Source organism: Heliangelus exortis, chromosome 16 (assembly GCF_036169615.1).
Source record: "Heliangelus exortis chromosome 16, bHelExo1.hap1, whole genome shotgun sequence".
Classification (NCBI taxonomy): domain Eukaryota; kingdom Metazoa; phylum Chordata; class Aves; order Apodiformes; family Trochilidae; genus Heliangelus; species Heliangelus exortis.
The window spans coordinates 1,985,192-1,997,324 of record NC_092437.1 but is presented as its reverse complement, the minus strand read 5'-3'; the positions used below and the strand labels follow the sequence as shown (position 1 = coordinate 1,997,324).

General features: G+C 58.8%; 1 protein-coding gene across 10 annotated transcripts in view; it reads right to left on the bottom strand.

Annotated features, from left to right (window-relative positions):
• The window catches only part of NOL4L (nucleolar protein 4 like), a 53,028-nt gene that overhangs the window by 9,125 nt on the left and 31,770 nt on the right, over window positions 1–12,133 (bottom strand). For 4 of the 10 annotated variants that reach the window (XM_071760284.1, XM_071760286.1, XM_071760287.1 and 1 more), the window contains exon 5: window positions 4,458–4,599. In XM_071760284.1, the coding sequence (XP_071616385.1) occupies window positions 4,458–4,599 (142 nt within the window). The other 6 variants (XM_071760289.1, XM_071760291.1, XM_071760292.1 and 3 more) reach the window with 6 other exon arrangements.

Sequence of the window (12,133 nt, the reverse complement as noted above, 5' to 3'; positions counted from 1 at the left end):
CTCCAGCCCAGACTGTCACCAAGAGACCCTGCTGCTCAGTCCCAGTCCCTTGGGCAGGACAGAGAGAGTCTGTCCCCAAGTCACTGGGCTCTGCAGCACTCCCAGACACGGGACACACTGCGGGACTCACCCCGCTGTCCCTGCTCACCCCTGCTCAAATTTGGGGACACGGGCTGCCCACAAGCTTGGTGAACCTCTCTGCTGCCTACCAGGCAAAAGTCCTCACAAAACTCATCAGCCAGGAAGAAGCCCCGAGCTGAGTCCAGGACATCGGGCTGGAAAAGCCACCACAGCCCCACAGTGTCCCTGCCACACTTCTCAGCCTTGCATCAGGAAAAGGCAAATTTTCAAAAGACACCAAAAGGAAAGTGTTTACTGCTGGCCAGGGCGGGGTCTTTGCTTGGGAGAAGATGTGCACCAGGAAGAGGAGAAGGAGAACAGAGCCAAAACCCCAGACTGCTCAGGCAGGGCAGGAACATGCTTACTGATGTCTCCTGTGGGGACAGCATGGCGTGGGGACACCCTGGGGACAGAGGAAATCTGTGCTGAAATAAAATAAGATAAGGTGATGTCTAGCTGTTGTAAAGCCTGGACACTGGTCCTAGTCTTGTTCAGGCTCCCAGCTTGGGCTTCTGGGAGGGTGAAATCCAACCCTGGTGCAGGAAGCCCTGAAAACAGTGAGGATTTTGCAGTCTCAGGGCTCACAGAGAACCGGGAGCCACGCGACACCCGACGCCTCCTTGGAAAGTGACCCTGCTGTGGTGACATGAGGAGGGTGCCACAGCCTGGGTGCCAGCTGTCAGGAGATGCAGGCCTGGAGCAGCATGTCACAGCTGCCCTGGGGACCCAACCTGGCCTGAGGGGTCCTGAGGACAGGGGCTGAGCTGGCCCTGCTTCTGCTCTGCTCTGCCCTGAGGGATGCTCCCCTCCCTGGAGCACCGGGTGAGGTGGGTGCTGCAGGGAGCCCAGTGGGGTGCAGGGCATCATGGGCACCTCACCAAGTGGTGTGACCTGGACCTGTGGGACACATGTCATTCCTGAAAAGGTGACAGCTGTGCTTGGGGACAGCTTGGTGCTGTCCCTGCCAGCCCCAGGGCAGGGTGTCCAGAGGAGCAACTGTGTCCTGAAATCATTTCTACCTGCATGTCCTTGAGGTCCCTCCCTGGAGCACTCCTGAGGAACGTCCCCAACACCCAGAATTGTTCCCAGACAGCTGCCTCGAGGGATGTCCCCGAGGAGCACGTGCCTCTGCAGATAAGTAGGTTAAGAAAGTCCTTTCTCTAAGGTCTGGATTAGCCACTGCTGCTCCAGGCAGAATGGGCTCCATGGGGACACTGCCAGTCAAGCGAAGGCTGCACACAGGGACCTCAGCTGGAAGGGGATCAGGCCCAACAACCCTGTGCCCCCCACACAGGAACACAGATCTTACACCTAGGAGCCTTCCCTGCTCCTCAGAGGATCAAACAGGCCAGGTCACAGCATCCCCGTGACGAGAGGCCCCGCTCAGCCCCAGGCACCAGGACACTGAGAAGGTTTCACCACGCTGCACCCGCCCGTGGGCACAGAGATGGACAGAGCCACCTGAGGCTGCTGTGACACGACTGGGACCTGGGACTACAACGGGCACAGGGGACAAGGAGACAGCCCAGCTTCCAGGGTCACTTCACTCCAAAGGCGTGCTGCCTGCCACAGACACATCCCTCCAGGATGTCCTGCACAATAGCTCCGCTCCGGCAGCAAAGGGCTCGTGTTGATCTGGCTGCTGCTTTGGGCAGCCGACAGCTTCCTGCGGGCACGGATCCTGTGAGCAACATCCGACAGGGAAGGGATGCTGCAGGGAGCTCCACGTTTTCCGTGCTGGGGCCCGCAGGATGAGTAACAAAAGAAAATGGAAGGAGGGAGCGCGTCGCGTCGCTGCTCCGAGCTGCAGCCTGCATCCACCTCGCGTCCCCCAGCCCCAGCTCTGCTGCCTCTGCTCTCCTGATGGGGCCTTCTCTGTCCCTTACCCACCAAAGTCATTGGGTCTGACTTGTTCTCCCTCCTGTTCCAAGGGCTGAGGCTGCATGGCTACACTGGGCGAAGGTTTCTGGGCACTGAGACAAAAGAAGGTGTTGGCTTTCATCCCGCTGCTTCTTAGCTCTGAAGATCTAGCAGATACCTGCATATCAAAGCAAGGGACAACGTTCCCTGCTCTGCTCCCTCTCTGGATTTCATACTGCTCTGCTCTATGCCATAAGAGAGCAGTTGCTCCTCCCAGGACTCTGACAGAGCTGGACTTGGTGCTTTAGTACTTTAAATGTGACTTTTTTTAGCAAGCCCGTCAGACAATACTGCTCCCCAACCAGGCAGCTCTTCATTAAAACTTCATACTTTGGGAAGCCTCTCACAGAAGACACACTTCAAGCATCCCATCCATCACACAGCAGCAGGCTGGAGCAATTTACTAACTCTGAAGGATTTCCAGAGGGAGGAGAGTACCAAGTCCTGAACAAGTTCCAGCCTGAAGCAGGTGGTGTGTGGTCAGACCCCGTGCTCCTTCATTGCTCTGTGCTCCTCTGCTACCCTCCTGGGCTGCTCCATCATCCTTCTCCTCTTCTCAGCCCCACAGGAGTGAGGAGCCTCAGTCCTGGGCAGGAGCCATGGTTTGGCAGAGGGACTGCAGCATTTGCTTGTATTTTAGAAGTCTGACACGGGGCAAGGGCATTCACCACAGTGACAAAACCAGAATCCTCTTTTCTGTCCCATGAAGTGCCCGTGAAGCATGACAGCCTGATGGAAACCCAAACACCTGGCTTCTACTTGAAGGATCTTGCTAGTAACCCTGGTCTTGGCTTGCTGACTCTGACTCCATCACTTTGGATGTCCCTACCTGGTTTAGCCTCCTGCCTGTCCTGGGGCAGTCAGGACACTTGCATTCCTCCCAAAAGGAAGGGACTCCTGGTGTGCTACCAGTCACTACTGAACCTTACAAAAGAAATCAGAGGAACCAAGAGGAGCCCCAAGGAGGACACCTCCTTCTGAAGAAAAACTATTGGGCATGAAAAATGAGAAGCATTTCCTAAGAGGGTAGAGGGAGAGAGGGGCTTCAGCTTTAGTGAGAACATCTTGATTTGCTGAAATACATGAGTCCCTTATTAAATTATTATTCTGTTGAATAACAGTCTTGAGCAAAGGGATTAAAACTGTGTCACTCTAGATTGTAAATGAGACTTGGGAATCCAGTGGTGAGGAACAAGCCCCAAGCACAAAATGTCCCAACCAGAGTATAACAAAATTTGGGGGGTACAGAGTGACCCACCCAAAACCAAACACCCCTCCTGATGCCCAGGGTACAGCCCCAACACCAGGCCCTGCACAAGCAGAAGTATCAGTGACCATCCCATTGCTGGGGACGTGGTGCAGCACAGGTTTCACATCCCCACCAGGGCTGCCTGGCTCTGCAGCTGGGGCTGCTCAGTTCAGACCAGCAGTGTCTCAAAACTGGAGCTTGCAATAGAAACCCAAGTGCCATGAGGCACTGGATTGAAGGGAGCAGCATCCCTGCTGTCCCTGATGCTGGCCACACAAGCAGCTAAAAGCCACCCCAGGGAGACCTGCCAGCACAAAAGCCTTTTCTTTCCCCTAGGGTACTGTTCCAGTTCCCTTTCTTAAAGCAGCACCAACCCAGCCCGGGTTGTCCCTTGACTCCTGCGCTCCCTTCCCACTCTCCCAGCAGCGGCCAGACTGGGGACAATGAGGGATTCAACCTCTTGAGCAAAAGCCAGTAACAGTCCAAGTACTGAGTCCTTCCAAGCATCACAGAGATGAACTCTGACCTGAACCCTTAGTTCCACCACTTATTTACTTGCTCTCTTATTTTAAACCAGCACATTTCACAGAGGTAACACACCACCTCTCTTCATTAAACCTTTCCTCCCACCCAGCCCACGTGTGCCACCTTCAGCTCCTTCCAGACACTTGCCCCAAGTGAGGAGAACCCCACGCCCACCCCACCTGTTGCAGATGACACAGTTCTTGCCTGGGGGATCCAAGACACAGTCTAAGGTGTAGCTTTCCAAGCATGGAAAGCTGTGACCTGCACTGCACTGCCTTGGCACCCTTCCTGCAGCAGGGCAGCCCGCAGCTCAGGACTAACAGGGCTCTCCTCGTCACACCTGGGGAACTACAACATGATGCCATAGGAGAGAATTTGGTGACCTCTTTCTGGAGGAGCTGGGAGCCACAAGGACCTGCACAAGGACCACCACCTCCAAGCTAGAGAGGGCCCTGGATGAGCAGGAACCCAGAGGCTAAATGGGAAGGACTGGGAGTCGGCGCCACTTCAGAACCTGTACTGATACGAAATCCATCCTACAGGTGGGACACCTGATCAGAAAGGACTGGTTAATGTTTAATAAGTCACAAAAAACATCCCAGGGCAGAGGCGCAGAGCGCTTCCCTCCCGCTGGGGCACTCACCATCCTCCTGGCCGTGCAGGTTCTGCGGGCTGCGCATGCTCTCGTCCTGGCTGGGGCTCAGGCTGGAGTTCAGGTGCTGGTCAGCTGAGATCCATGTGGAGTCGTTCATATCAAAGTCCTCGCTGCTCACCGATGTCTCATCCTGGAGGCAAGCAGGAAAGGGTTAAGTCCTTGAGCTATTTTCTTCCTGCATTTCTCTGGCTTTGACATCTCCTCACCACACTCCTTAAAAACAATTTGGTGGGCAGCTCCCCTCCAGCAGAGCTGCTGGCTCCTCGAGCTGCCCAAGGCCAGGGGGAGTCAGAGACCCTTCCCTCCGAGGTTGGGTGGCCGGGCAGGAGCTCTGCTTCCTGCCTGCAGCCTGCCTGAGCAATGGCACTGCCTCTAATTGAGGACAATTAGAAAGAGCTCGCATCCTGTAGGAGCGGATGGCCGAGCCCTGGAGTTTACCCTTTAATCTCCATCCACCCCACTGTCTCTCTGGCCAGGCAGCAGCACGTGGGAGCTGAGGAAGGGGTGCAGCTCCACTGAAATGGCTCCAGAAAACATCTCGGGACTTTTTCTGCGATCAAATCATCTGCTGCTGGAATCACCAGAGGACTGGCAGGGGCAGGGAGCGGCCAGTGGGGCTGATGGGGATAAGGGCACCAATCCCCAGCATCTGCACTGCCTGGCACTGCAGAGGAGGCTCCCAGAGCACAGCCTTGAGACTGCTCTCCCAGCCCTCTCCCAAGGGACGTCACCTCCCTAACCTCTTCAGGAATGACAACACACACCTTGGGAAAGGGCTGGGGGAGCGAGGTCCCTGGCAAGGCAAGGACATCCCAGGGAGCCTGGCCAGCCACCCGCTCCCTGGCGGCATAGATGACATTCCTCTCTCCCACTCCTGCAGCTGAAAGGACATTTTCTCTCTCCCTCTCTCTCCCTTCTTCCTAACCTTTACAGTACTTCAAGACACAGCCCTTGGACCACTTCCAACGCCGGAAAGGTCAGCCACAGGATTTCAAAACCATCATCATAAAGGCAGCACTGAGATCCTGAATGAGAGGAGGGGCTGCAGGACCTCCCCGGGCTGAACTCTCCAAACATGCAGTTTGGGAGGAAACAGATACGTGTCCCCATACGAGCATGGTCCTGCTGGTGATCCCTTTTATCTGCCTTCCTCTCCTGCCCCCCTCCCAAAGCAACGGGCAGAGACTGCATCCAGATCCCTGGGGTGGAAGGGAACACCAAAAATGTTTCCAAAACCACTTCCAACCGCACTTTTCTTTGACTGAAACATTTCAAAAGCTTGTAAACTCTTTTCTCCTATTTTTTTTCCCCCTCCTCCTGGTCCTGAGATAAAACACAATCCCCACTCCCTTTCCGTGTAAGAAAAGCAATTGGCAAGCACCCCTCCAACCTACGCCTGCACCTCATAAAAACTGCCCTGTCTGGCCACTGCTGGCTGACAGTTTTTATTGTGAACAAACAAATGTCTTTACAGACAGGTTTGTGCTTTTCCTCCCTGCTCCTCGTCCCTGCACACACATCTGCTGGCTGGAGGCTTGCACCCGCCCCAGCCCGCTCCCTCAATCTGCCTCCCGGGGAGTTTCCTGGAATTTATGGCTTGTGAAACCCCAGAGGCATCAACGGATGGGGCTCAGCAGCCCCACACACACCCACTGCTGGGATGGAGACCCCCAGAGCTGCCAGCCAGGTACCCCCCGCAGCCCCCAGGGCAGGCAGAGCAGGGGAGGGGGCAGGCAGAGCAGGGGAGGGGGCAGGCAGAGCAGGGGAGGGGGCAGGCAGAGCAGGGGGGGCACAGTGTCCCCAGGGCCAGCACTGCACCACTGCCACGCCAGCCAGGGAGCAATCCTGCCTCTCCAGAAACTCCATTTTGTACGCATGGGAACAGAACTGTGAAGGTCTCCCTCCCTGCTGCAAACCATAAACAGTCTCCTTATTGTAAGCATTTGCAGGGAGGCAGCCACCCTAATATCTGGCCTTCCTCACAAGGCTTACCCAAGATTACTGTCAGAGCTTAAGAGACAAACGCAAATGCCAAGGTCCTTGCTGCCCACAGTCTCTCACCTGCCCCGTGTGGAGGAGGAGCCCTGGGAACCACCCCCAGTTCAGGGACACCCAGGCTCAGCACCCAAACTGCCCCCCAGGAGCCACCCTGCTCCCCGTGCATGCAGGAGGTGACACGAAGGGTGCGTCATGTGTTGTGTGAAGAGCTTTGTAACTGTGTCCAGGTCTCCAGGAGCAGCAACATTTGCCTATTATTATAAACACCCTGGGTACCAAACCAGACACTGATAAGCTATAAACACTCAAGTCAAACAAGGCCACCACACATCCATGAGTCCAGGATCCAGCCACCAGCAGAGGAAGAGGCTGCTGCTGGGACCCTGCCAGGCAGCCCCTGCCCCGTTACCCAGTGACACTGTCCCACCAAGGACTTCTGCTTTCCAGCACTGACACCCTTGGCCAAAACGCCAAGGGGACCAACCTGCAAACCTCCCAGCAGCACACAGCTCCTGCAGCCCATCCCATCCCATTCCATCCCATCCCAGGGAATGCTAAGCTGAGCTGTGCAGGTGGCATCAGGGTGAACCCTTCACGGCAGCAGGGAGTGTCCAGAGCCAGCAGCAGGAATTGCTGATGTCCTGGGGCAGCCCCTGCAGCTCTCCCCATGCCATGGTGCCCCAGAAGCTCCACACACCTTTGCCTTTCTTCCCTGGAGCAAAAAAAAGGCCCCGACCTCCAGCCCAGCTCTGGCTGACCCCATCACTGTGGCTCTGGAATCATCACTGCAGCTCTGGCACCCTCAGATGCCACTCATCTGCATCCCTCATGGCTTGCTGGGACACTGGGGGCCACCAGCAAGTTCCTTCCTCAGGACAGCCCTCAGAGACCTAAGGTTGAGTGTTGTGACTTCCTTATGCCGCCCATCAGCACCAGCAGTGACTCCTGGCAGTCCCTCTCACACGAGGGGTGATCCAGGGACAGGAGGTTCTGGCAGCAGCTCCCAGAGCACCCTCTGCCCAACCACAGCCCAAGGACAGCCACATTCCAGTCACTGGAGTGAATGGACAGCAGGACAGCACACATCCTGGCATCAAAACATGGGGGCACCAGGGCAGGATCAAAATCTCAGCTCTCAGTTTGCCCTGGATGCCCAGAACCTGTCTGAAGGCTGAGCCTCCAAGGGGGCTCCACCATCCAGCCAAAGAAGGAAGCGTTTCTCAACAGCAGCAACAGCTCCGACTCGGAGCAATACGGTAAATCTCATCTACCCTTCCACCCTCTTTTGGCTTGCAAGTCAGGCAGCTCATTCTTTTTCCTCTCTGGGGTTCTCAGGAGAATTCTCTCTGCTAATTTCTTCTTTCCTGTAAACAAACTTCAAATGAAACTTTCATTAGAAAACAACGCGATCCATTACCAGCGCCTGCCTCCGGACCGGCCGCCCGTTCCCCAGTCCCACGCCACCGGTGGCACGGGTGGAAGCGACGGTGGTTGCCCCAACCTGCCAGCCCTGAGCCGAACCCCGGCGCTGCCTCCCTCCCCCCCTTCCTGCCTTTCCCGGCTCTCCAGAGAGATCTCCTCACCCCGCAGTAAAGTCCCATCGCTTTGTTTCCAGCGTTCAAGGGATTGAGCGATCAAGGGTCAGGCAGTGTGCGTGCAGCTCCTCTTCTGCAAGGGGAAGTCGGATCCTGCTGGTGCATTCACACACAGGCCACACCCAAACATCGGAGCAGGGCTCCCGGCACCGCGCAGGGTTTGGAAAACAACATCCTTGCTCCTCTCCTTATCTACTGTCCAACATTCACAGCTGCTCTGCAGACACCCATGGCCAGTATTTTCTGAGTGGCAGAGGCAGACACTCGCACGGGCAGGACTCACACTCGGTGTTTCTGTCCCACTTTCCATTCACCAATCTTTGAGCCTCGTGCGTGCACACGTCTGCCGAGCCTCTCAACTTCCCTCTGAGTTAGAGAGGTCCTCTTCCTATGACAGAGCTGGAAACCCCGGGTACTGACAGCCTCCCTGGCTGGTCCAAGAGCACAGCGAGTCACTGGCAGATCCAGGAACACAACCAAGACCTCCGGACTGCAAAGCTTAAACTGCCAGACAGCGTTTCTCCACCGGCGGCTCTCCTTCCTGGAGAACAACCTCCCCTAGTGTGGGCTGGAGCAGGGCAGGGGGGGAAGCTACTCTTATAACCCCATCTCGTAAATATATGCAAGGCTATCAGTAACCTGCTTATTTTACAGCCAGGCTCAGTTTCTCAGGGACTGCCTTGCAAGTCTCTCTCCAGTCACTTACAGGCTGTGCCTCGCGCTTAATATTCCAGGCTCTGACTCTCAGAATGGCTTTTTTTTTTTTTTGCTTTTTTTTTTTTGCTTTTTTTTTTTTTCCTTTCTCTTCGAGTCCTTTTATTTTCAAACGTGTCCTTTCACACCACAGCCTGCTATCCCGATGGGACTTCCTTCCGCAGAGCAGGAACCGGGGCAGCGCACTGTGAAGCTCCCCAGCACCCAGCCATGCTCAGCTTCCCACCAGAAGCAGCCCTGTTTTTAGAGTCAACAAAAGGCAACGCGTGACTGCCAACCCCCGAGCTGCTCCCCCACCCTGCCCGGCACAGGCAGCCCCCAGACCTGCCCAACCTGGCCAGGGCAGAGCACTGCCAGCCAGGGCAGCAGCACGGCGTGGGGACGAGCTCTTGGGAAGGCAACCTCATCTCCCTCTCAGCCACTGTTTAAACCCAGCCCCCTGAGCATGCCAAGAAGGTATTGAACCAGATTTGACCCTAACTTAACCAGTTCAGCGCAGAGAAAGGCTTACTAATGGAAGATAAAACACCCCAGGTCAAAGATTGATACTGCAGCCACAAATACTGTGGTGGTCACTGCTTCAAAGAGCCCGAGGAGGCTCCACGCACGCGGGTGTAGGCTGGCGGTGGTGGCAGCGAGCTGTGACTGCGCTGCCTACTCGTGTGTGCAATTCACACACCAAACAGAACATCCCCAGCGCTCTTTGTCAGGTCACTTACATCCTTATTTGCTGCAATTTCTGCTGATTTCTACAGGACGCGGCAAAGGACCCGAGTATTTGTTAGTTCCCGAAAACGGGCAAAAAGAGTTAATTCGAACGGCAAATGGAAGAGGAAGGGAGGATCACCGCCTCCTCTTCCCTCCCCCTTCCCTAAGAGCTCTTCTTCTGGGAACCCCCCCGAGGAGGGTTCCCACCGCCCCCGAACCGGAGGGACGGATGGAGAAGGAGGCGGCCCTGCAGCCCCTACTCGCAGCCCCCTGCCCGTTCCTGTTCAACAGGGAATTGCTAAATGCGGGGTAATTCCCGCGGGAACCGGGGTTGTCCTGCCCCATGTACCCCCCTGGTGCCCCGTACCCGCCTCCCCAGCCCCTGAGCTCCTTCCCGGCCGGGCAGGCGTTTGCTTTTCCAGACACGGCGGAGGATGCTGCCTCGATCCCCATGGGCGGCGCGATGGGAACAGGCACTTTGCTCCGGCACCGGGAAGCAGGAGCCTGGGGGGGTGTCAGAGGGGTGTCGGGCAGGGGTTGGTTTGGGAAGGGGGTGCCGAGCAGAGCCGAGCGGCCGGGGATTCCCCCGCCCCCGGCGTTTCAACCCCCGGTGGGACGCGGTTCCCACGCGTGTCTCCCCGCGGCAGCAGCGAGGTGCCGGGAACCGGGAAAGGGTTCCCGGCCCCGCTCCCCGCTCGCAGGTAAATAAATAGACCCGCGATAGAGCCTTGCCCGGAGCCGGGGCTGGCGCACGGGGCTCGGGGATTGACACGTAAGTAGGGCTTTACCTCCCGGGAGGCGGCTATTTCCAGCACAATCCCCGCCCGGGGCCGGGGCCGGGGCGGGCGGCGATGGCGGCGGGGAAGCCGGTTCCCGGGAATTGATGGGGCCGGAGCGCTCCCGCCGCCGCCTCCTCCCACTTTTCTTCTTGCGCTTTTGTGCTCTTCCGGGGATGGGGGGAGCCGCGCCGGGAGCGGGGAAGGACGCGCCAACCTCTCCCTCCCCCGACACCCCCGCCCCGACCCGACCCCCCCATCCCCGACCCGCAACTTCCCGGGGAAACGGGGCGGCGCGGCCGCTCCCCCCGGAGTTGGGGCCGGGCCCCGCGGCCGCCCCCCCGCCCCGCCCCCCCGTTTCTCCCCCCCCCATCCCCAGCAGCCCCGCGGCCGCGTGGAACCCCCCCTCCGCCCCCCGCATCCCCCTCCCCGGGCCGGGGCCGGACCCGGAGCCCCCCGCGGGCCGGCGCTTACCTGGAGCGGGGCCTGGAGCCTGGGGGCCTGCGCCAGCCCGGCGGGGCGGAGGGCCGGAGGGAGGGGGCCCGGGCTGGCGGAGCTCCGGAGAGGCTGACAACCAGCTGCTGCCCGGGGAGAGGGGCCGGCGCTGCCGAGCGCGTCACTCCCGGCTCCCGGGGGGGGCGAGCGGGGCCCGGCCGCGGGCGGAGGGGGCGGGGGCGGCGGGGGAAGGGGAGCGGGGCGGCGGGGGGCGGGCGCACCGGGCGGGGGGCGGCGGGGAGCCGCGCCTGGAAGAGCACATTGTGGAGGGCCGGGGAGGGCCCTTCCTCCCGGAGGAAGAGACAATGTCCAGGGCCGGGCGCCTGCTGGAGAGCCGCGAGAATGCACGGCCGGCGGCTCGGTATGGATCGGCACGGTTCGGTACGGATCGGTACGGATCGGAGGATGCAACCCGCTCGGGCATCCTCCGCTAGGCACGGCCTGGGGGGGCTGCAACCCATCCGGGGACCCTCCGCTCGGCACAGCACGGGGGGGGCTTGCAACCCGCCCAGGGACACCCGGCTGGGGATAACCCGGTGAGCGCAGCACAGCGGGGGACACCCGGTTCAGCCCGGCCCCGGGAGCTCTGGGGGGGAACCAAGTTGCGGTCCCCCAGCAGCGAGTCCTCGAGGAGCAGGGTGGGTGCCCCGCAGCCCCTCGCTCGGTGGGTGCAGCGGTGCCCAGGCCCCACACTGCCTCCTCTGCTGAAGCCTTTTGTTTCAGATTATTGTCCCTGTCACACCGTGGGAGCAGAAGAGGACCCTGCTCTGCCCTGCCAGCAGCATCACGCACACTGCAGCCACTCAACGCTGTTGTTAGATTAGCAGCTCCTTAGCCCCATGGCAGCAAAGCTGCCCACTGCCCTCAGCGTGCCCCCAGCACTGCACAGGGCACCCTGCCACCAGCTCCCCGAGGAGGGACAGGGAGGCAGGGACTCCGGGCTGAGGTCCCGGTGTGATGTCCTGGCATTCCCTCAGGAGGGTTCCCACAAGAGATGCTGTGCCCTGGCTCCAGCGTGGCATCCTGGCATCCCCCAGGAAGGTTCCTGCTCCCCGAGGGCAGCAGGGTGACCTCCTGCCTGGCTGGAGATTGGTGGTGATGGGCACCAGCATCCCCCTGCCCAGCCCACCTCATGCCTCTCACTGCTTAATGGTTACGAAGGAAATTTTTGTGAAATAAGGCAAGTGTGAGGGGCTGGGTGGCAGAGCCTGTGGAAGGCCAATGCCAGAGCTGAGGATGGGAACTGCCACATTTGTGTTTATGGCTTGTTAGCGCGGATGTCCAATTATGATGTGTTCTACTCCAGCATTAACCACTGCACTGCCAGGGAATGCGTGCAAGGGAGGAGGAGGGCTTGAGAGGATCTGAGGGCGGAGGT